The sequence below is a fragment of the Macrotis lagotis genome, chromosome 4 (assembly GCF_037893015.1).
Source record: "Macrotis lagotis isolate mMagLag1 chromosome 4, bilby.v1.9.chrom.fasta, whole genome shotgun sequence".
NCBI classification, from domain to species: Eukaryota; Metazoa; Chordata; class Mammalia; order Peramelemorphia; family Peramelidae; genus Macrotis; species Macrotis lagotis.
In genome coordinates this window covers 209,391,935-209,415,090 of record NC_133661.1, presented here as the reverse complement: position 1 = coordinate 209,415,090, position 23,156 = coordinate 209,391,935, and the positions used below count along the sequence as shown (strand labels likewise).

Sequence of the window (23,156 nt, the reverse complement as noted above, 5' to 3'; positions counted from 1 at the left end):
GAGTAAAATATGAGTAAAGACTGAGAGATGAGACAGAGTCATGAAGAAACATTGAAGAGAAATAGCTGCTGTGAGTAGGAAATAGAGAATCAGTTAAATAAATGGATTGCATAGTCATTGACATTAGATGAATGGCCCAATTGACATTAGATAAAATAAATTTGTAGTGGACCTATTTAGTACAGTAGTGTGACTTCTACCAGGGTAATTTTATGTCCTCCATATCTCTTGTCTCTGTGCATTTCATTCTATTTCCACTTCCACTTTTATATAGAATTAATGTAGTATTCTAAGAGGTTTTCCCTACTTCTATTCTCCTTTCAAAACCATCTTTCCTTGTGTGAAGGTCTGATAATATCATTATTCTTTTCAAAATTTTTGAGGACTCTATATCCCTTTCCTTAAATGTCAAAGTGTCATTTGCCTGGTTATTGTGATGGTGGTAGTTTTTGTTTTGCGCTTTATATTGCTATTCTTCCTCCTTCCAACTTCTCTCCTCCTCCTCCTCCTCCTCCTTATCCTCCTCTTTCTTCTCTTCCTCTTTTCCTTTTTATCCTTTTTTTCTTCCTTCTTTGCCTCAGTTAACTGAAAAAATAACTTTTAAGGTATACCCCATTCCTAAACAATACTAAATAAATAATAAACCACTATATTATCGATCAATTTTGATAAATGAAGGTCAGATCATATTTTGGAAACTCCAAGTATCCTTTTTCAAGAGTTTGACAGGAATTTTTCAGATACTATCATTAATTTCTTCTATATGGTTTTCTCAGATTCAACTTTCTGAAGTCCTAAATATTACATACCAGGTCCTTCTGAAGTTGCATATCTTTTTTGCTTGTCTTGCCTGAAATGTATCCATTATTAACTTGTTTTAATTAACTATACAGAACTTCTAAAATAAGATGCTGTCACCTTAAATAAAAAATTGCTACAATTATGGGTTTCAGGACCTTCAGAGAATTTCCTTTCTATAGATCTTAGTCTTAATTTTTTTTCCCCAGGGACTTTTCTGTTGTCACACCATCTCAATCTATTAGGTTTTACCTTTTCCCTAGGACATCTTATTGACAGTACCCTTTGTCCAGCTGTGTCACATCATTATTTTTTTCTTGGTTAAGCTATTTCACATCAAAACATGTGGATTAGTGCCTTTGAAATTATTTTCTCAACATTTAACTTTTCTTTACCTGTTACTTACAGCCTCCAAATAAAGGGATCTTACCTGAATAAAAACATAATTGTTCCTATTATATAGTTGCATAGGAAAGGGACCACAGAGTTCAATCTCCTTATTTTACAAAGAAACTGAGGTCTCAGGGGTGGCTAGTTGGCATAGTAGATAGAGCACTGGCCCTGGAGTTAGGAGTACCTGAGTTCAAATCCGACCTCAGACACTTAATAATTACCTAGCTGTGGCCTCAGGCAAGCCACTTAACCCCATTGCCTTGCAAAAACTAAAAAAGAAAAAAAGAAACTGAGGTCTCAATAGCTTAAGGGATTTTGCCCAGTGTCACATAGGTGACCGATTCAAACCCGGATCCACTAACCCAAAGTAGTGCTCTGTCTGCTATGTCAAATTGTTTCCCTATTCTCTAAGAATGACATTTCTGCTGGCTATCAATTTCTTGACTTTCCCTGTAACTGAGTATGAAAGGTGGACTGAAAGAATACAAAAGTCACAGGGAAAACTAATACTGAACTTGACAAATAGAAATTTAGAAATTCTTTTATACAGTACTTCAATTTCAGCAGTAACCAGATCTAACTTTTATTCTATGAACCAAAGGGTAAAAATAAAAATAAATGAGGAGCAGCATATTAGAGTAGAAAGAACACTGGTCTAGAAGTCAGATAACCTAAATTAAAGCCCTGATTCTAATGCTTACTGACTGTGTGATCCTGGGTCAGTCATTTTCTTTCACCATATAAAATAGATATAATAACCTTCTATGTTTTTTGCACTTGGTAAAGATAAGGCTCTACTTACTACTTGTGTAACCCTGAGCAAGTGACTTGACTTCACTTGCCTGTGCTTCAGACAACTCTCTAAAACTATAGTTGTGAAAAAGTTTTCTATCTGCAGCAGTGGAAGGATTTTTTTTTTATTCTGGGAGCTCTCCATACCTAGGAAATTTTAGGTGAAAGAGAACTTAAGGGGGAAAAAAGGAATAGAAATTTTATTACATTTCAACTTTCTCCCACTGGAACCTTGGATTCTCCCCCTGCTTTTTCTAATCTTGATAAAGTGACCTTCTGCTAGGCCATGCCATTTCCTGGCTCTCTTTCCCACAAGGGTACCCCAAGCCTTTGTTTTCTAGGCTATCTCTGTGTATTATCTTCCCCCCATTAGAAACAGTTTTGTTTGTAGTTGTATCCTCAGAGTTTAGCATGGTGCCTCTACTCCTCCCCATTTCTTCCCATCTTTTCTTTCCCCTCCTGCCCTAAATCCCTCTCTCATTCCCCCCATTCCCCCTTCCCTTCTCTATCCCCCTGACTTTCTCTGTCTCTCTGTCTCTCTGTCTCTGTCTCTCTGTCTCTGTCTCTCTCTGTCTCTCTCTGTCTCTCTCTGTCTCTCTCTCTCTCTCTCTCTCTCTCTCTCTCCCTCCCTCCCTCCCTCCCTCCCTCCCTCCCTCCTCCCCATTTTCCCCACTCTGCCTCTCTTTTCATCTCCCTTCCTCTCTCCCTTATTTGAACTAAGGATGTCAGCTTGCCTACTGTTTGGGATTCAATTGTGCTCTCTAAGTGGAGAAACATAAGAAAATTGTCTGAGTGCCATTATGACATGAGAGTAAAGAGCAAGTGAATCATAAAAACTTCCTTAGGACTTGCTAAAGAACTCAATCAGGTTGGCATCTTTGTATTAGCAATAATTAAGCTCTGAAATTATAAGGACAATAAAAATGTGTGAACTGCTGATGTAAAGTGCGCTGAATGGGGAGATTATAGGACAATGCTTCTAGATATTGTTATCTTTTAATATCCTGAGGAGAATGTCATGGAAACACAAAAGGAATTGGATGTTATTTTACATTTTAGTTTGAGTTTGGAAACATTACTCAATATGGACGCTTTTGGTGACAGTGTTGCAACTTCATCACAAAGAAATAAAGAATAAAATTGTGTTTAAAATATTTTAACTTAGCCTTGACCAGTGAATTCCATGTAAGGTGGGTCTTTGCCTGGAAAATCATCTTCATCTGGGTCTCATCTATTTTTTTCCTTGCCATTTTCAGTTACCTCACATTTCTCTATGTTAGCTTTCTTTTCTATTTCAAACCCCATCCTCCCTCTCTCCATCTCTCTGTCTCTGTCTTTCTGTCTGTCTGAGTCTGTCTCCTCCTCTTTCATTTTATTCCTGCCTTCAAATCACTAACTTTCCCGTGTTTCTCTTGATTCTTCTAAGACAGCTAGTAATACCAATTGTTGAGTTCAGCATTCCCCATTGGAAGTTCAAGTGAATAAAGAAGAGGGGTACATGGGAGCAGCAATAGATTTGGAGTCCTATACATATTATAAACATTCATTATATATATGTGTGTGTGTGTGTGTGTGTGTGTGTGTGTGTGTGTGTGTGTGTGTGGAAAGAGAAAGAGAGAGAGAGAGAGAGAGAGAGAGAGAGAGAGAGAGAGAGAGAGAGAGTGTTTCTAAATTGATGGGTAAACCTCAAAGTATTGCTTGAGGAGCCCACTTCTACACATTGGAAGTTCTCACTTCTGATTTATTAGTGCTTGCATGCAGCAAAACAATGTATTGCTTTTAAATAAGGATTGGGAGTTCAGTGGAATAATTAACTATTGAGAATGTTTCCTATTTTTGCTATTTCATAAAATCCTGCTCATAAATATATTATTTAAAAGAAAATATCTACTACAGATTTAGAGAATGATGAGTTTCACTCCCTCCAAACTCCTTTGGACATTTCTCATTTATCATCAGATCACATCTTGGTGTAATATCTAGATAAAAAATGTTCCCCCCCTCCCTTTTAAATACTTTTATATTCTCATCTGTTTTTATGGCATGTTACTGCCTGTCTCCAGAGGCACACAGCACTTTTATTTTCAAGTAAATTTATATTAGTTACAGTCTCCAGCTGTTTTAGATATAGGATCATTTCCTGTTGGTACTGTTTTCCAGGACGATTCCTCCCCCCCTTTGAAAAAATGAAATATGTAATTTAACAAAGACATCACATAATTGCCTTTGTATCTAGCAAAGGTATCTAGCAATCTAAATATTTTATTTTATTTAAAACATCTGTCTACATAATATCTAGTGACTGTACAGGATTCTATCAGCCTCCTGAAAGGCAGCTGCTGCCACTTTTATTTAATTTATAAGGAACCAATGCAGATTTCTCTTTAATATAGTCTTCTGCCACTTAGTTATATATGGGAATTTTGCCCATGTATGAAATGACAATTGCTTGTATTGTGAGCAATTCAGTTTTTTCAGATTTTGAGAAGTCTTTGTACACAAAACATCACTATGGAAAACAGTATAAGATGCATAGGCTTTGGTTATATATTTAAAAAATAGCATTATGACAAAACTATGACATAGTATACTACTTATGTATGCAGCTAAAAACTGAAGTCATATTTTAATTGCTAAGCTTTTTAGAGTTATTCGTGTATAGCACATTTTTTTCATTTGCAATAATGTCATGAAATCTTTCTGCTGATTAAAGCAGTCAGTTGGAATTTTCTTGTCATTTTTTTCTTCATAAAATGCATAGCCAAAGATGGCAGTTGCTCTTAAAACCCTTTGTCTTCTTGTTGGTGATACTGGATTTTGCTTGTAGTGAAGCCCATTTGTAAACTCCATTTATTGTGCATGACCCCTGGAGCCAAAAATGAAGTGTTTAACTTTTAATAGATCATATCAATTTAGACTCAACCAAATGCCAAAAACAGCCAAAGCATGCAGTAGTCTGTCTAAATGAGAAAACTTTACCTTTTCCAGGGAAGCAATCAAAATATTCCTTTTTGGAACATGAAGAGTATGAAAAGGAAATGATTATGGTTCCCTACTGACATACTGTTATGATTGACAGGAAAAACCAACATGCATGCCACCTGAGACATCTTGTTCAGGAACTTTCTGGAGGGTAGTAAATTGGTGTTGGCACAAACACAAAAAAATAAAATGACTTGATTCAGCACTTTTCCATTCTAAATCCCCAAACACTAAAGAAAGAAGTAAATATTCATCAAATGATCAAAATTTATATTGATTTTTTTTCTACATTAGCAGCTCAAAGTCTAGATTCTTGACAGGGTGGATGTCGGTTTGAATGATTCTCTTTGAAATGAGGATATAGGCACTGAGCTGAGGGGCTACCGTGCATTCCTTAACCATAGGCACAGATTATTAGAACCCTAGGAGGCTAAATTTTTAAAGGAATGGCATAAAGGCAGACTTGTTCAGTTTTGTTTTGATAACTAAATTGTTATTATTAGTATGTAAAATAATTCTTGTTGTTCCTGCTTCATTCCTTCCTTTCCATCATCATCTAAGGACAACTATTTTTCAGTATTTCAAAGGAACTGGAGTGCATAGGAACACAGTCACTGAGTTAATAGCAGCATTTGCCAGCATAATTGTATTTGGGAAAGAACTGCCAGTCCTGCAGGGCAAGACAGCAAAGATTGTATCTTCACATTATACATCTTTAATTTTTAGTTTCTGCCAGAAAGTAAATAAGGATTTGCTATAGTAGAACTTGGGAGATGGGAATGAGGATGCAAACACAGCATATAAACAGGGACTCAATGTCTGTACTCCATCGTGAAGAGAGATTTGCTAAAGAAACAGTCACAGAGAGATAGAAGAAATTCTAATCATCCCCTCCAGTCTATACAATATAATCCAGCTCCCTTCCCACCCTATTGCCAGGCATAAAATTCTGAATCGGTAATGAGCTTAACTACTTACATTAAACAGGGGTGGGTGTGCATTGGAGAGAGAGATGGAGAGGGGGTGGGGTAGGAGAGAATGAAGCTATCTCCAACACTGCAATTGTGTGATATATTTATTCCTTACCTTTGTTAGGTACTTAAGAAAAAAAAAATCAACAGCTCATATGGCATTAAAATTGCTTTCCTTCTAATGAAATGGGGGGGGGGGGGGTGGCAGGGAGAGAGATTTTCTTTATAGTCACAAAAACATAGAAGAAATAAGAGGAAAAAATTGATCAAAAATTTTCCATCTCTGGCTAATGTTCTCACTATTCAGCAGATATCTCTAAAAGCATAGCTTTAAAATGAAATTTTATGCATTTATCCAAACATTTTGGATAATGCTTTACTAGCATGCAAATTACTATGGAGTAATAACAAAGATGACCTCTCAGAAATACAAATATAGTGTTTTTATGTTTAAATGGCTATCTTTTGCAATTTCCCTGACCTCACTGCATGTCAAATCTTTTAAGATGAAGTCAATAAATAAAACCTCATAAGTAGTAGTGAGAGATTTTTAAAAAATAATTACTGAATGGCCAGAAGACTTTTTCATTTTCTAAATGTGTTACAAGAGTTGTATAATCAGCATGGTAACAGAATGTTATTAACAAAAATACTTCTTTTTATTATTTCTTCCTACTTCCCCAATGTGGTATAATGGAAAGGTGTTAGATGTGAAGTTAGAGGATCTGAGTGCAAATTTTACTCCTGCCTCTTACTATATATGTGGTCTTGGGGAAGTCAATCTCTTCTTCATCTGTAAAATTAGAAGATTGTTCTAGATGATCTCCAAGATGCCTTCCAACTTTAAATCTACAATCCTATCATACTCTATCTCCTAAAAAACATTCTATATTTTTAACATGTGAAAAAATTTCCAATTGTCATAAACTCCTTTATCTACATTGTTGAGAAGAGTATTTTCACAAGACCAGTCAGCTCTGTCCGTTGTTTTGAAATGTACCTCATTTGATGTGATAGTAAACTAGTTGAATGGATGACTATTTTGTTTTTTAATGCCATGACTTATTTTAGTTTTCCACCAGAATAGGGTGGATTATAAAATTCTTGAGGGTGTCTGTTTCACTTTTGTATTTTCCTACAAAATCTAGAGCTATGACTTACAGAAAGTCCTCAAAGATTACTTAATGAATGGATGAATATCTTAAACTTTATCTAAATGAATTAGTTTCTTTTTTCATAACCCAACAAATCTCTATCATGGGAGAAGGATATCAAGAGAAAAACAAAAGACTTTATTCTAGTTATTTGAAAATTTAGGGCCTTTAATCTCACTGGATTCCCAGAGATCTGCTAAATTCTTTAGGTAAAAATTTGTTTTCCATCATGGAAATCATTATGTTAGCTCAAGCAAAAATTATGCAAAATAGATGACTTGTATCCACATAAAAATAATAAGATCAATTCTAATGTATGGTTTACTTTATCTGTCTCATTAATTTACAATAATTCTTTGTAATGCTTAATCAGTTTAGAGTATAAAATACAGTGGATTCTAAAACTATTAAAATATTTTAATATGAAAAAATATTCAGGGTCTTTTTAAGCCCTAGGGTTATCATTATGAACATTATTTATCTTTGTATAAAAAACAAATAGCCTTAGGAAGGAGGAGTCTCTTTTTCATGTCAGAAGGACATCTATTCAATGAGTTTGCTGTCACATCAAATGAGCCACATTTCAAAACGATGGACAGATCTGTCTGGTCTTGTGAAAATACTCTTCTCAACAATATAGATAAAGGAGTTTATGACAACTGGAATCTTTTCACATTAAAAATAAAAGATGATTTTTAGGATGTCGTGGATTATAGGGTTGTAGCTTTAAAGTTGGAATACATGTGAGAGGATCTGAGGTAGGCACTCTTTGGTTTGTTAAGCTCCCCATCCTATAGACCCAACAAGGGTTTCTTAAAAACTTAGGTTTACCTTCTGCCTAACTAGGTTCTAACCAAAGAGGACCAGCATTGTCCCTTTGAGAAAGGTACTTAATAGAAAAAAATAAATCAAATGTAGTTTGGCTCTTTATTTTCTCCACCATCATAGAAATATATAAAACATGTAAGACTTATTAAGCAAGAAAAGACAAATGATAAAAATGTGATACAATAACCCACCATACATAACATTTTTTTCTAAGGCTGATACTTAAAACATGAAACACTTTATAGAATATTTGAGCAGACATTTCACTTTCATCTTTATTCTCCCTGGGTAATTCACCATCCATATCTTTTGGCAAGTCAGGGAGTGATGTGGGCTCATTTTCCTGGCAATTGTTCTCCTTCTCTGGGCAACTAGCACCTAGATCTAGGACACCTCTCAAATTCATGAGGCTAAAAGTACTCTTCTCAGCCTTGATATTTGGTCACCTGTGCTCAGGGAGAAACCCATCCCAGGAGACAAGTGGGGTTTTAAAATCTAGTCTCAGACTGACCTAGGTATGTGCATGCTCTTGATGCCTTATACAAGCAGCCCTCATTACTGCAGTGGAGAAGAAGGGGAAAAAGAAACTCCCTGTGCCCTTACAAAACATCCAATGAAGAGTTGTCAGAGACCCAAGCCAAACATTCTGAAGAATGGATGAAGCAATGTTCTCCAGTTTAAGTCTACCAAGTAGAAGGCCCTTCCTTTTCAAGGCAATGAGGTTCACAGTGACTTGTCCAAGACCACACAGCTAGGCAATTATTAAGTATCTGAGGTTGGATTTGAACTCAGGCCTTCCTGACTCCAGGTCTGGTGCTCTATCCACTGAACCATCTAGCTGCTCCCTAAACTGTTTTTGACACTGCCACTCCCAACAGTGAATGGTATAAGCACACAGATGAACCAAAAACTTCTAAGGACAGAAGTCCTAGTTCATAGGAATTTCTGCTTTTTTAAAAATTCCATAGAAATCAGTTCCTAATGTACATAATATATTACTAAAATATGACCACTTCTTAGAGATAAGAACTTTTGGAAGAAGATAACAATTAAAATGTGGATTATTTGTATAACATATAAATAACCAGACCCTTCAGTTTATAATCAATTTAGTATTTTTAAAATCTAAGCAATGTTAAATAAGCCAGAATAGTTTGCTTCTCATCACAGAAGAGTTACTCTTCACTACCCCGATTTCTATTGATTTTCACCTTCTTTAGCACCAAGATCCAGTTATTTTTTCTTTCTCATGTGTCTTTGACCTTTCCATTGCCACTAGCTTGTTCTTATTTGGCTATCAACATGCTCAACTCTCCCTAATTCTAAAAACAGAAGTTTCAATTTTACCTCTCTAGCCCATTAAGCTGTTATGCCATCTTTCTCCCCAACATATCTTATAAACTGTTTTAATACTTGTTTTTAGAATAACAGCAAATGAATTCCTCTTTTTTCCTTTTAGGGCTACTGAGATTTCAGAGTAGTCATATATATATATATAGGCAAATTTCAAAACATCTCATATCCATCCTAGATTTTAATCCTAAGGTTTATTCAATTCTCTGTCAACCTTGGTGATCTCATAAACTCTCATGGGTTTCTCTATCAACTTTGTGCAGTCAGCCCCCAGATCTATAGCCAATTTTAGTCTATTTCCTGAACACCTTTGATTGATTGCTTGATATTGCCAAATGTCAGTGCCATTGGATTCTTGTCTAAAATTACTGCAATCAACTGAATCTAGATATGTTCAACTCAACAATTTTAAGTTGCACTGGACAAATAGTGATGGCATTAACACTTACCTTACCAAGGTGCTGATGAGGGTATAAGACCAGGAAAATGAGGTGGAAGACAACATTAGATAGGTGGAAGTACATTAAGAAGGAAGGAAGGAAAGCACGTATTATGTACCAGACTCTGCTAAATACTTTACAAATATTGTTGGCTGGAGGGTTTGCTTGGAAGTTTTGAGCCATACAAGGTAAACAGATATGTTTTTATAGAAGTGATAGCATTTCATATTTTCCTAGAAAATGATGGAAAAAGTTGTCAGCTGTGCAACAAAAAAAGTTATTCCAAAGAATATGGTAAAGTATTACAGTGGAAGGATAAAATGGATTTTCATTTCAAATATATTTGATTCTAAATGCAAGATGTTCATTGATACATGAATAAATGATACAGGGAATGTTTCCTTTTGGACTTAGGAAACAATGTATGAAATATTTGATCCCAAAAGTTGATTTATTTCAGGAAGTTGCTAGCCCTAGAGAGAGGGTAGAGGGAGAAGAAAGGAAGAGATAGAGGGGGGAGAAGAAATGAGAGTGAGTACAAGCTTGAAATGAACCCTCATAACTGTTACAAGCTGTGTTCACAATGAAGAATATTCTGACAAGAATCAACTCCAAATATTGAGGAATGCAGCCAAAAATAGTGCAGCAATTTCTAAAAGCGGGTTCCAGTCACCCTTGGAAATCCTTTGTGGTTCCTGCAGGGGTCCTTTGAGCAGACTTTGACAGGAGAGAGATCCAGACCTAGAGCCTGAAGGAATACTTTTGAGAGGAAAAAATGGGAGAGGGGGGGAGGGAAACCAGTGGCTAATATTCGTGAAAGGAACAAGATAAAAGAACAGAGAACCAGAGTCTCTGTAAAGGGAAAGAAATGTTGATTGTAGTATTTAAAGTCAAAGGAAATCTTCATAATAGTCATTAAGCTACTTGGGGGGGGGGAGGGGGTAATGAAGGGAGGATATAGATGATTTCTATAATGAAACATTCCACTGAATTCACCATATTAATAGATCCTGTTTCAAATAAGAAACTGGGGAGGGGGGGAACTCTTTACTCTTCATTTGAAACTAAGAGAAGCTATTGAAGAAAAACAAACCCCAGGTTTTATTTTGTCATTTTTTAACATTTTAGATGATGTCCTCTTAGGGAGCAAATACTGATTTCCTTTTTCTTCAGAAAATCTCTACTTTGAAGAATGATGAACCCCAACTTTCATAATCAAAGTGAGGTCAGATTTAAATAGATCCATCTTCTGCCTTGCCATTCCTTCAGATATTCAAATTTAATACACTTTCCAAATCTATAGCAGTCCTATAGAGCATGCAGTACTAGATAAATTCTGGATAACAGTACTCACCATGGTGCCATGCTATTTCCTCTTGGTGTCCAATAGTATTTACAATTTAATCTGAAATCCCAGAAGCTACTTCATTTGTCCTACTCAGGCAGTTTCATTTTGTACTATCATAATAATTTAAAAGGAAGCATCAAATAGCACTACCTGGTACAGGCAGTAATTGAAGTTTACCTGTTTGATCCTTAGATTTATAGCCAGATTAGCCAATTAGTACATACAGTACCTATTTTTTCTAGATGTGTATGTGTATGTGTGTTGTGTGTGTATGTATGTATTCATGTCTAAAACCTGAATTTGAGATTTCAAAAATGTGGGGAACTCCCTTGATGAAAAAACTATCTCCAACCACTGCAAGTATAGAATTCCCATGTTACTTGTAGTCATATAGAACTGCCTAGGGAATGGAAAGGTTAAGTAAATTACCCGGGGTCAAACAGAAGTAGGACTTGAATCCAGGCCTTCTGGATTCTTTAACTGCTATGCCAGCATTCCTCTCATGGACTTATTTATGGGCCTTTGACTTCGGTGGAAGTGCAATGAAGCTAACAAAAAGTCAAATTCAGACAATAAAGTGACACAATGAATAGAGTACTGGACCTAGGGATAGGAAGACTCGAATTCAAATATAACCTCAGACCATGTATGATCTTGGACAAATTCACAATCTCAGTTTGCTTCAGTTTCCTCAATTCCAACACGATGAATATAATCACGCCTATGTCCCAAGGCTGTTGTGAGAATCAAATGAGATGTTTTCTATAAAACACTTGGCACAATGCCTCACATGTAGTAGACAGTATATAAATTCTATATACTGTTATTATTACTGTTGTTGTTGAATTGGTTTTAACTTCTGGTTAATTTGAAAAAACTTGAATGTCATTTGCCTCACGCTGATACATTCATAGATGCTATTGACAAAGAATATTGATATATAGAGTCAGATCTGAAGACCTTAAAGAGTGAGCTTTATATTGAAAGTTCATTATTCCTTGTCCTAACTCCTTTAAAAGATTCCTTGAATCTCCAAATCTAGACTTGTTTTTTGACTTTGGATCATGAGGTTTTTCATCTTAAACGGACACAGGCTGATTTCTGGTGCCTGCTTTGCAACTTCTTGTCAGCTTCTGAATTATCAGGATGCAATGTTAGTAATTGGACCTTAATCCCTACAGATTTCTGTACTTTCTCAAATGACTGATAATTAAAGATATCATAAATAATAGAAAGATAAAAAAAAGAATTACTTGTAGCGTTTTATTGCTTTTCTGTTTGAAATTTACGTAGTAAATTTGAATAGATAAAAGACATTAAATACTTTGTCACAATTTGCTAATCTAGATTGTGTATATAAAATGTAGAATGATACATATATGTACATTTGTTTCTTTGAATATATATATATATTATATATATACATATACATATACATGTGTATTTACACTATATTTTTCCTTAATTTTTTGTGTCCATGACAGAATATACTCTATCTGTTCTAGTCATTATAGCTTGAGTCTTACTAAGAAGAGAAGAGAAAGATGGTGGTCAGGGAAGGGGAGGTTTATTGGTCACTAGGGTTTCCTCCTGCTCTATCTACTCAAAGGAATATTAAGGGTATTGGGGATACAGGTGTACTTAATTCCCTTTTAATAGCTTTCCAAAGAATCAATTTAGATACTTCAATCGTCATTCAGTGAGCCTAATTTATTTCTCAACCTGAGGCTGAGAGCTAATACTCTTAGGCACTCCACATCCCCCCCCCCCCCCAATGAATAGATTATGATGGGACCTCATCCCATTAGTTTCTCTTCCATGGACACAGATCAAAAGTCCTTCATACCTCGTCCTATGAAATTCTTGATCCTTAGGCTATTCTATCTTATATGGTAAATTGGGCTATCTTTTGTCTCAATTCTTACTTAGACCTTACTCAATGAATGGGTATTACCTCAGAAATACTAAAATCTGGGAAAGCCTTAATTCAGAAAGACTAAGGTCACCTAATACATCCTGGGTCATGACCAGTCATCTTGACTTTTGTCTTACTTTTGGAGTTCAGTGAGTCTGGAAGAGAGAGACTGATGACTTTTCATAGCTCTGCCCCACTTAAATCTAATCTTGCCAGACAAGATGTTACCTTCATGATGTGTTTGATCCTCTTCAAGAATGAAAGATGGGGGCAGCTAATTGGTGCAATGGATAGAGCACAGCCCTGGAGTCAGGAGTACCTGAGTTCAAATCCGACCTCAAACACTTAATAATTGCCTAGCTGTGTGGCCTTGGGCAAGCCACTTAACCCCCATTTGCCTTGCAAAATCCTAAAAAAAAAAAAAAGAATGAAAGATGAACCGCAGCAGCAATGCTTGACCTGTCCATCTCCTTTTTTGATTGTGCATATTATGAACAAGTTTCATGTGCACTTTTATAATTCAAGAGTGACCCTTAGGAATGGTCTATTGGGATTGTAGTCTGATGAAACAAATTTAATTGTTCATATCAGTCCCATCCTTGGAAAGTGAAATTATGAAAAATATGAACAACTCATGATTGTGCCAATAAGAGAGAGAAAACACTAATATTGATCTGGGATTAGAATCCTAGCTTTATGCTAGGATAGGCCACTCTTAGGGCATAAGGAAATGCAAAGGATAGGGTCAATTAAAATTTAAAAAGTGAAAGAAGTTCAGTCAAATGTAGTTTTATCAAAATAAAAGAATATATATATATATATATATATATATATATATATATATATATATATATATATATATAGAAACAAGTGCCAGTCAAATCCAATTCAATTTGAGGCTTTGGAAGATAAATGCCATTTCCTACATTACAATCACTTAAAAAATGTTAATTTTACACTTTGGTAGTGCTTTTCTCTTTTACCTCTCCAATCTCCTAAAGGCATGAGTGTGAAGAGGAGAACTGTGGGTATAACTACTACCCTGCCTCTTCAAGTCATTACTCCATATGTTTAGGGGGGAAACCTCTCTAGTTCTCTCCTTTCATTGTGTTTTCTCTCCCTTTTGGGGCAGATTTTCCTTTTTTCTTGACCCAATCCCTAAAAATATGATTTTTTTTCTTGCCTCAAGAAATGAGCAAAGTTCAAATCACAAGTCTTTTGCAAATCCAAGCCATTCTTATTCCCCTCCAGGGGAGATGTCTCACAAATCAACTTCAATAATATGTTGTACCCTACTTATACCCCACCAGGCCCAATTCTGTTGCTTTTTGTATCACCTATAATTTTGATTCTTCAGAAATTATGGTATTTTGAGACTGATAACCATATAACATCTCCAGATAAATATTAATGTTGAAAAAATTTGGGGGATATGGGAGGCAGCTGCATGACCCTGGAAGCAGTGCAATTTCTTAAATTCAATTCACCCTGATTTTTTGTTCCACTTTAGTTTGTAGGGAAGCTTATTGTCCATTTGCAAGAAATGGGTAATGGTATAGTTAACACTACAAACTGTTCATCCACATACATATCATAATCCAAGAAATTAACATACTTCATCCATTTGTCTTTTTTCCTCATCTCTTGAGGATTGCTTTGATGATATCTCTTTTGAATCTTACTGAGGTGCCCCTGAGGAAATTTCAATTCAGTCAGCAAAATATCTTTGATAAACAGAAGCATCTGGAGACCATCATTGTCTATAGAGAATTCCACTCCCATTGTGTCTTTACATAGGATATTCTTTATGTTCATTCTTCGTGTTTGTGACAAACACCTTTGGCAAATATGTATCTCCCTGTGGCTTATTATTGCCCTTTCATTTTTTAATAGTGGATTAAACTTTCCATATTTTTCATTACATGGTTCTGTGCCTACCCTACTATTGCAATCATCAAGTCATAAGATATACATTGGCTTATTTTTGACCAGCTTGTCAACTTCTTTGAAGAGATTTTCTACTTTCCTCTCTGCAATAAGTGTTTGACAACAGTCTTTACTGTGATTCTTTTGCCTGAGTTTATCATGTATAGTATAAGATAAAATATCCAAGTGTTCCATGAAATAATGCTTCTCATGACAAATAGTCAAATATCCCATGAAATGATGTTTCTCATGGCAAATAGTGAAACTAACTTCTTATACCCTTATTTGAATACTAGTAGTAGCTGGTAGTAGTTTTCCCACTGGGGACCTAACTAGCCAGTTCCAGTTGGGCAATCCTTGTTTCCTTCCTTCCTCCTCTCCCTCTGTCCATATAGGAAATCATACTCCTACATGTAGGTGCTCTATCCAAAGGAATATAAATTTTAATTGTTGAAGTCTTACAAGATATCTTGGGGTTTAGGAACTAGTTTTTTTTTTCTTCCCTGCCTATTTATTCTAACAGTTTAAAAATGAACTCTTTTGTCTCATGTAGGATCATTTATGATTTTTTGAAATAGAGCTCTGGAAAACCAAACTTTGATAGAGATCATTAAGATTCATATGGAGCTACATGATCATTTCTTAAACCTAAACTATAATGACTCTCACTGATAGGCCAGTAATAGGTCAGAGACCAAAACTTAGTCATTGATTGGATTTTGATGGCTTGGGGTAAGTGTAAATAGCAATTTTTTCTATTCTGGTCAGTAATACTGAAGGTCTTCCCCTTCCCCCTTTTGATTTTTTTTTTTTTTGAGTAGGCAAGCTAGCCTATCTTTTGTATCATTTCTTTGTTATTCTTGAATCATCAAATGGGTGTTGCTTCAAACAAACTGAGAACTGGGAAAGGCCTTAGCTCAAAAAGACCAAGATGTGCCACTGCCTATTGTCTTGTCCTCAGATGACCTTGGAGTATAGAATGAGATAGATTACTTTACATAACATTGCCTCTCTTAAATTCCGTTCTCTTATAAGTCAAGACATCACTCCCCTGAGTTCTTTAGTACTCTTGGAAATTGCAAGATAAACAACAACACTATTTGAATTCTTAAGAATTTATGAGCTTAATCTACTACTTTCATTTGTCATTGGAATTTTTTTGTGATAATAGGTTATTTCCTCTAGTAGGCTTGGTACTATAACAAAGTTATCACATTTAGATTGATTTTTGTGACTGGTCTAAAAACTGTGATCTTTAGCACCCTCTGCTTACTTTTCCATTATTCTACAAAATAACTACAAAAGCTGGTATTGGTACAAGACTGAGAGCAATTCTCTATTTTATCTGCTTAATTATCCTCCATGGTTAAAAAGTCTTAGTTGATGGCTAACCTACTGCTGCTGTACCTCTTCATATTTATCTAAGCTAGTTGTTAGACGAAAAGCACAGTGGATTGTTGACATCATTCTTGAAAATTTTTCAGCCTCGTAGAATCATAATCCAGAATTTGTCCTTCATTGATTTATCATTAGAGAAACTTCTGTGGTATGATGAGGCATCATATATTATAGGACATTACCAAGATTTTTTTCTTAGAGTTATGGTGGGGGGTGTTGGGGGAGGAAGGTCAGGCTGTAAAAGGTTTTGATACTTATCTTACAATTCCAATGTTTAATTGAGTAAATATATTTTATTTTCTAAGATACTTAAGTAGACAAAAATATATTGTTCATTGTTCCAGGAAAAATGTTAAAATTAGTTCATTAAGGTCATTGCTTTTTAGGGTAAAGATATATTCCTTTCCAAATGTAGCTTCTTCATCAATGACTATTCTATTTGTGATGATCCTCATTGCCCATTCTAATGTCTAAAATAACCATGTCATTTATGGCATAGCCAACTCTCTCTGAAAAAGGAGTAGACTGGAGTAAAAAGAGAAAACAGTTGTTGAATCCACCTAGTAAAAGAATCTATTTTGTATTGTTCAGGCCAAAAAGGTCACAGGATTGGAATGATTGTTTTTCAAGACTAGAAAGGAACAAAAATTTAATTCTGAACTTTTAGATTAAGTCCTTTTGAAATAGGAAGAACAGTTATAGCTTAAAATTAAATAGAAATATCTTTTTGAGTTAAGATTATGGGTAAATAAAATTAAGAACAAAGTGGATTTATTAAGAAAAAACTAAATTCTACTCATTCATAGCAAAAAATGATATTTATTCCTTGCCTATTTCTATGTTGTTGTAATATAAAATTTTTACATGAAAAGTTTTAAAAGTAAATTAAAATTTTTCTTCTGTCGTTAAATACATTCCTTTATAAGTTTAATGTTTCTTCTTTTAAAGTGTTGTTAAGCAATTCTCTAAAAAAACCATATTTGAACTAAGAACTAATATAAAAGAAAGCTGACAAATGTTACCAAAAGATTGAGAATGGCAAAGTCATATGTTCCAATCATTATTGTGGAGTTCAAGAAGGAAAGAAATGGTGATAGAAATTACTTGAACAATTTATTCATTTCCTCCTTTATCATTTTGTAGTCATTCCTCTTGGTCTTTCTTTTCTGAACTCATTAGATTGTAAGTTTTTTCATGGCAAGGACTATCTTTTTTGCCTCTTTTTGTATCCCTAGCACTTAGCACTGTGCCAGTACATAATAGGTACTCACTCTTTTTTGACTGATTATGCATTTTATGTGTTGTTCATTCACAAAAGTGACTTTTCAGCCTACCATTGTTAGAGAGTTTTTTTCAATAATAATGATGAGTTTGCAATGATCTACTATTTCTTTCACTTGATCCTTATTATAACTGATGAAACATATTTCTGAGTACTTAATAAGTTTTATTGGTATAGTCTATTTTAGAAGAGTTAAATGACATCCTTGGGGATTCACCTCGGCAGCTTGACCTTGTTAGCATGATTGGGTTATTCCTGGCTATTGAATAAAATGTAAAATCCTTAACATTTCTTACTACTTTGTATAGTGGCAGCTTAGGTGGAACAGTGGATAGAGTACTAGGACTCATGTCTGGAAGATTTGTGTTTTTCATTCAGAGGAGACCTCAGACACTAGCTATATAATCTTTATTTTTAAGAAAAACATAGCATTTTATTAAAGAAAATAAATTAAAATCCCACAAAACTAGCTATATAATCTTGAACAACTCATTTCATTTCCGTTTGTCTCAGTTTCCTTAATTGAAAAGAAGATGATAAATTTCAAACTTTTTTGGTGAGGACCAATGAGACAAAATTTGTAGAGCATTTAGCATGGTACCTAATGTAGAGTAGGTTCTTTTTTTTTTGCAAGGCAAATGGGGTTAAGTGGCTTGCCCAAGGCCACACAGCTAGGTAATTATTAAGTGCCTGAGACCAGATTTGAATCCAGGTACTCCTGACTCCAGGGCCGGTGCTTTATCCACTATGCCACCTAGCTGCCCCTTAGAGTAGGTTCTTAATAAATGTCTCTTCTCTTTCTCCTTTGTGTAAGTTTAGTTCTTAAAAGTCATGTCCATTTTGCTTAATGTCTTACTCTAATCTCATTTTCATTAAGTTTTTTTAATTCATCAGTAATGTATTGTGACTATTGCATATACATATACATATACATGAAGTAAATTTATTATGTATTTATCATTTAAAGTTTTCTCATATTTCTAATCTTTTTAAGGTCCATGGGTACTACTCCTTCATTCTCCATAATGTTTCAAAACTTTCCACTTAGAATCCTCTGCACATTTCATTAATATGCTGCTTAGCCTCTTCTTCCAGATCATTAATAAAAATGTCAAATAAGACCAAATCTAACATTGACACTTGTGCCTTCCCACCACATACTTCCTACTAACTGAGTATATTACCACATATCACTATACTTTTCTATTGTGTTTCAGATCATCCAGAGTTTTTGTGATTCTTCTCTTATCCAAACTCACTCAATTGTGTGAGAAAAATTTCCATAGATTGTAACTTTGAAAGGATATAAAAAACCTTATTTAATTGAATTTTTATAAAGTGTAATAAAATAACTTTATTTCTAGAATACTTGTCTCATGAATTTTAGTGAATTTAAATTTGAATATTTACAGAAAGCAAAATAGCAACTATCTGAATAGCTTAGCCTCTTACTTTTGGAAAATGTTCATCAGTAACTCTTTTCCTTTTAAGATTGTTAATGTCCCCTTTTATCTCAGTGGCTATTTTATAAATCCCTTCCCTTCTTTCTCTATAAGAGTAACTCTTAATGGGGCAGCTAGGTGGAACAGTGGATAAAGCACCGGCCCTGGAGTCAGGAGTACCTGAGTTCAAATCTGGTCTCAGGCACTTAATAATTACCTAGCTGTGTGGCCTTGGGCAAGCCACTTAACCCCATTTGCCTTGCAAAAACCTAAAAAAAAAAAGAGTATCTCTAAAACTGAAGGCTAGGTGAAAGTCATTTACTTGCAGGGAAGAATAAGAAAGAAGATTTTTTGGAAGTCTGATTTTCTTACATGTTAGCACATTCAGGGTTATATATACTTGGACAGCTGTCCCAGTCTTATTTCCCTTAGGGTAATATATATAATTAAATTAAAAAGTAATAGTTTTTTTAAGGTTTATCAGACATGGTAATGGGCATGTTTGATTATTAATAGAATCTATTTCAAGAAAAAAAGTGCTTTGGGCTCCAGAGTATATATAAATTTAGCCTTCTTTTTATAAATTGACCTTCTTCCCTCTATTACCCATGGGGAAGCATGCCTTTGAGAAAACTTCATTCCCAATATCATCTGGTATACTACCGAACTCCTAAAGCAATCTGATCACCACAGCTGCAATAAATAAAGCATCAAATCCATAAGTTTTCATGCCAGATATTATTCAGCATTCTTTTGGTCTGGCTCATCATTTGATGGAAACCAGCATGGTGAACTTATTGTGTTTTCCTTTCTCTAATGAATGCTGAGTAACAATGAGAAAATAAGTAGTTAAAGTTCAAGTTAGAATATTTGGGTTCTTTTTTCATTGTTTATTCATTTTAATTTTTTTTATTTTTAGCAGTTTATTACTATAATCAGATTTTAATCCAGAATTGTGAATAATGGTGCCCCAGGTCTCAGATCCTCCTTACTATAATTTTCTTGAATTCTGTCTGAAATTATAGAATGTAAACAGCTCCAGTTTCTCATATCACTGTATTAAAATGTATTGTCATTGATATATTGATTTTTTAATGAAGGAAATTATTTGGATTGTTATAGTTAGAGAAACATATGTAACTAGAACTAAGTAGTTTTTTCCCCCTCCTACAAAGAAAGTATAAGAAGAAAGTGGCTTTCTTACTGAAAGATCCTTCCTCTCTCATTTTTGTTTTTGGTCAGAATCTACATTTTGAGAATAGTGATCCATTTCATATATCTATTCCTTTATAGCCTTTTCTCCTATTATCTGAAATTCTTTTTTAAATTTTATTTGTTTTTACCAAAATTTCTTTCTGTTTTTCCTCTCTGACTTCCTTCTCTTTCCTCCCCTACCTTAATGTTCAGTCTTATTTTTTAATGTTTTGTCTTCTCCTACTAGAATGTAAACTCCTCAAAGGTCCAGAATGTCTTGGTTTTGGCATGTATTTCTGATCCCTTAGCATAATATCTAACATACAGAATGTGTTAATAAATGTTTGTTGACTTGATGAGGGAGCTATGCAAGCATATTGGTTAGATAAGCATCTGTAAAAAATAAATGTTACATTCTTGAAAATATGAGTGAGAATATTACTGAACTTTCATTGGATTTTTATATTAAGTTATTCTGTGTTATGATCTCAGGGATATTGTGTCATTTACTGAGTCCTTCAAGAGTTCATTTCATTTATTTAGGTCATATTTTAAGAAGACCATACATGGTTCAGATCTAAAATATAATTGTATAATACATCTAGCTGATCTTATTAAATCGAACCAGGAAAAGAGAGGTATGATGATGTGCACAATTTCTCTGTCTTGCATTGTTACTCACCAAAACTCCCACCTAAGTACTCACATGAAATGAACTCCTTTTGGATTAAAAGAGTGTTTCCTCTCTCTCTCTCTCTCTCTCTCTCTCTCTCTCTCTCTCTCTCTCTCTCTCTCTCTCTCTCTCTCTCTCTCTCTCTAGGCTGAGGTTCAGTTGTGCTACTTGGAAGCCCAAAGGGATGCAGTAGAACAGATGTCCTTAAAGTTGTACAGTGAGCAGTACAGCAGCAGCAGCAAACGTACAGAAGAGTTTGCTGATATGTCAAAAGTTCACACAGCAGGAAGTAATGGGTATGGAACTATTCTTTTTGTTGTTTTTTTTCTCACTAATTTCTACATTTTTACATGATTTTCCATTGGTAGATGTTAGCTCAAAGTTTCCTCCTTGGATGATTAAGAAACACAATAGAAGACTGGGTATTCTCCTTCCCCTCTCCACCTTTACCCCCCCCCCCCCAAACAACAACAACAATAACAACAACAATATTGAAGTCTAAGAATGTGTTATCAGTCCATATCATCAAAGCATCATTTCAAAATCAACTGTCTGCTTCTAGGAGATAGGGTTTTTTATCCTCTCAAATTCAAACCTTACTGTGGTCACATAGTCCCTAGGGTATTAAGCCTACCATTTTCACTAAATATAATTATTGGCACATATTCTCCCTCCTCTTTAACTTCCTGAGCTATTTAAAGTCTTCTTTAAGGTTTTTTTTAAAAAAAATACTAGAAACTTGTTGGAAACTTTGAAAAATATCTGTTTAGAAATCATTTTTTTCAATGACTCAGATAATTCATAATTGGTTACAGAAGGTTTCAGACTCTAATTATTCATTCAGAGTCATTTCAAATCAACTTGAATGAAAATACTCTTGAGAGACTTGTGCTATGTAAAACTTATTGTCACTGCCACAAATGCCACAAGACTGGGGCATTTCTTAGTGGTCTTATAAGATATTGAGATAGGTCATATGATATTCTTCCTACATGCCATTCCTTCTCTTGACCCTTATCTTTACATGGGTTGTCCCTCTTTGCTTGAAATGTTTTCCTTCCTCATCTTTAGAAACTCTAGTTTCTTTCATGACTCAGTTTCTATATAACCTTACATGCAAACCTGTTCTTAACTGAAAAAGTTAAGCTGGTACTCTAACTATGAAGCAATTATGAGTAGTACATTTTTATGTTTTTTAAATTTATTTTTATTAAAGATATTATTTGAGTTTTACAATTTTCCCCCAATCTTGCTTCCCTCCCCCCCACCCCCACCTCACAGATAGCACTCTGTCAGTCTTTACTTTGTTTCCATGTTGTACCTTGATCCAAATTGGGTGTGATGAGAGAGAAATCATATCCTTAAAGAGAACAGAATTCTCAGAGGTAACAAGATCAGACAATAAGATATCTGTGTTTTTTTTCTAAATGAAAGGGAATAGTCCTTGTACTTTGTTCAAAACTCCACAGCTCCTTATCTGGATACAGATGGCACTCTCCTTTGCAGACAGCCCAAAATTGTTCCTAATTGTTGCACTGATGGAATGAGAGAGTCCTTCAAGGTTGAACATCACTCCCATGTTGCTGTTAGGGTGTACAGTGTTTTTCTGGTTCTGCTCATCTCACTCAGCATCAGTTCATGCAAATCCCTCCAGGTTTCCCTGAAATCCCGTCCCTCCTGGTTTCTAATAGAAAAATAGTGTTCCATGACATACATATACCACAGTTTGCTAAGCCATTCCCCAATTGAAGGACATTTACTGGATTTCCAATTCTTTGCCACCACAAACAGGGATGCCATAAATATTTTTGTACAAGTAACGTTTTTACCCTTTTTCCTCATCTCTTCAGGGTATAGACCCAGTAGTGGTATTGCTGGGTCAAAGGGTATGCTCATTTTTGTTGCCCTTTGGGCATAGTTCCAAATAGCTTTCCAGAAGGGTTGGATGAGTTCACAGCTCCACCAACAGTGTAATAGTGTCCCAGATTTCCCACATCCCCTCCAACAATGATCATTATCCTTCCTGGTCATACTGGCCAATCTGAGAGGTGTGAGGTGGTACCTCAGAGAAGCTTTAATTTGCATTTCTCTAATAATTAATGATTTAGAGCATTTTTTCATATGGCTATGGATTGCTTTGATCTCCTCATCTGTAAATTGCCTTTGCATATCCTTTGACGATTTGTCAATTGGGGAATGGCTTTTTGTTTTAAAAATATGACTCAGTTATCTGTATATTTTAGAAATGAGTCCTTTGTCAGAATCAT

General features: G+C 34.9%; 1 protein-coding gene across 5 annotated transcripts in view; it reads left to right on the top strand.

The window, feature by feature from the left end:
- The window catches only part of AKAP6 (A-kinase anchoring protein 6), a 474,513-nt gene that overhangs the window by 266,946 nt on the left and 184,411 nt on the right, over window positions 1-23,156 (top strand). For all 5 annotated transcript variants that reach the window (XM_074235346.1, XM_074235350.1, XM_074235349.1 and 2 more), the window contains exon 8: window positions 21,037-21,185. In XM_074235346.1, coding sequence (XP_074091447.1) covers window positions 21,037-21,185 — 149 coding nt within the window. The remainder of the gene's footprint in view (window positions 1-21,036; window positions 21,186-23,156) is intronic.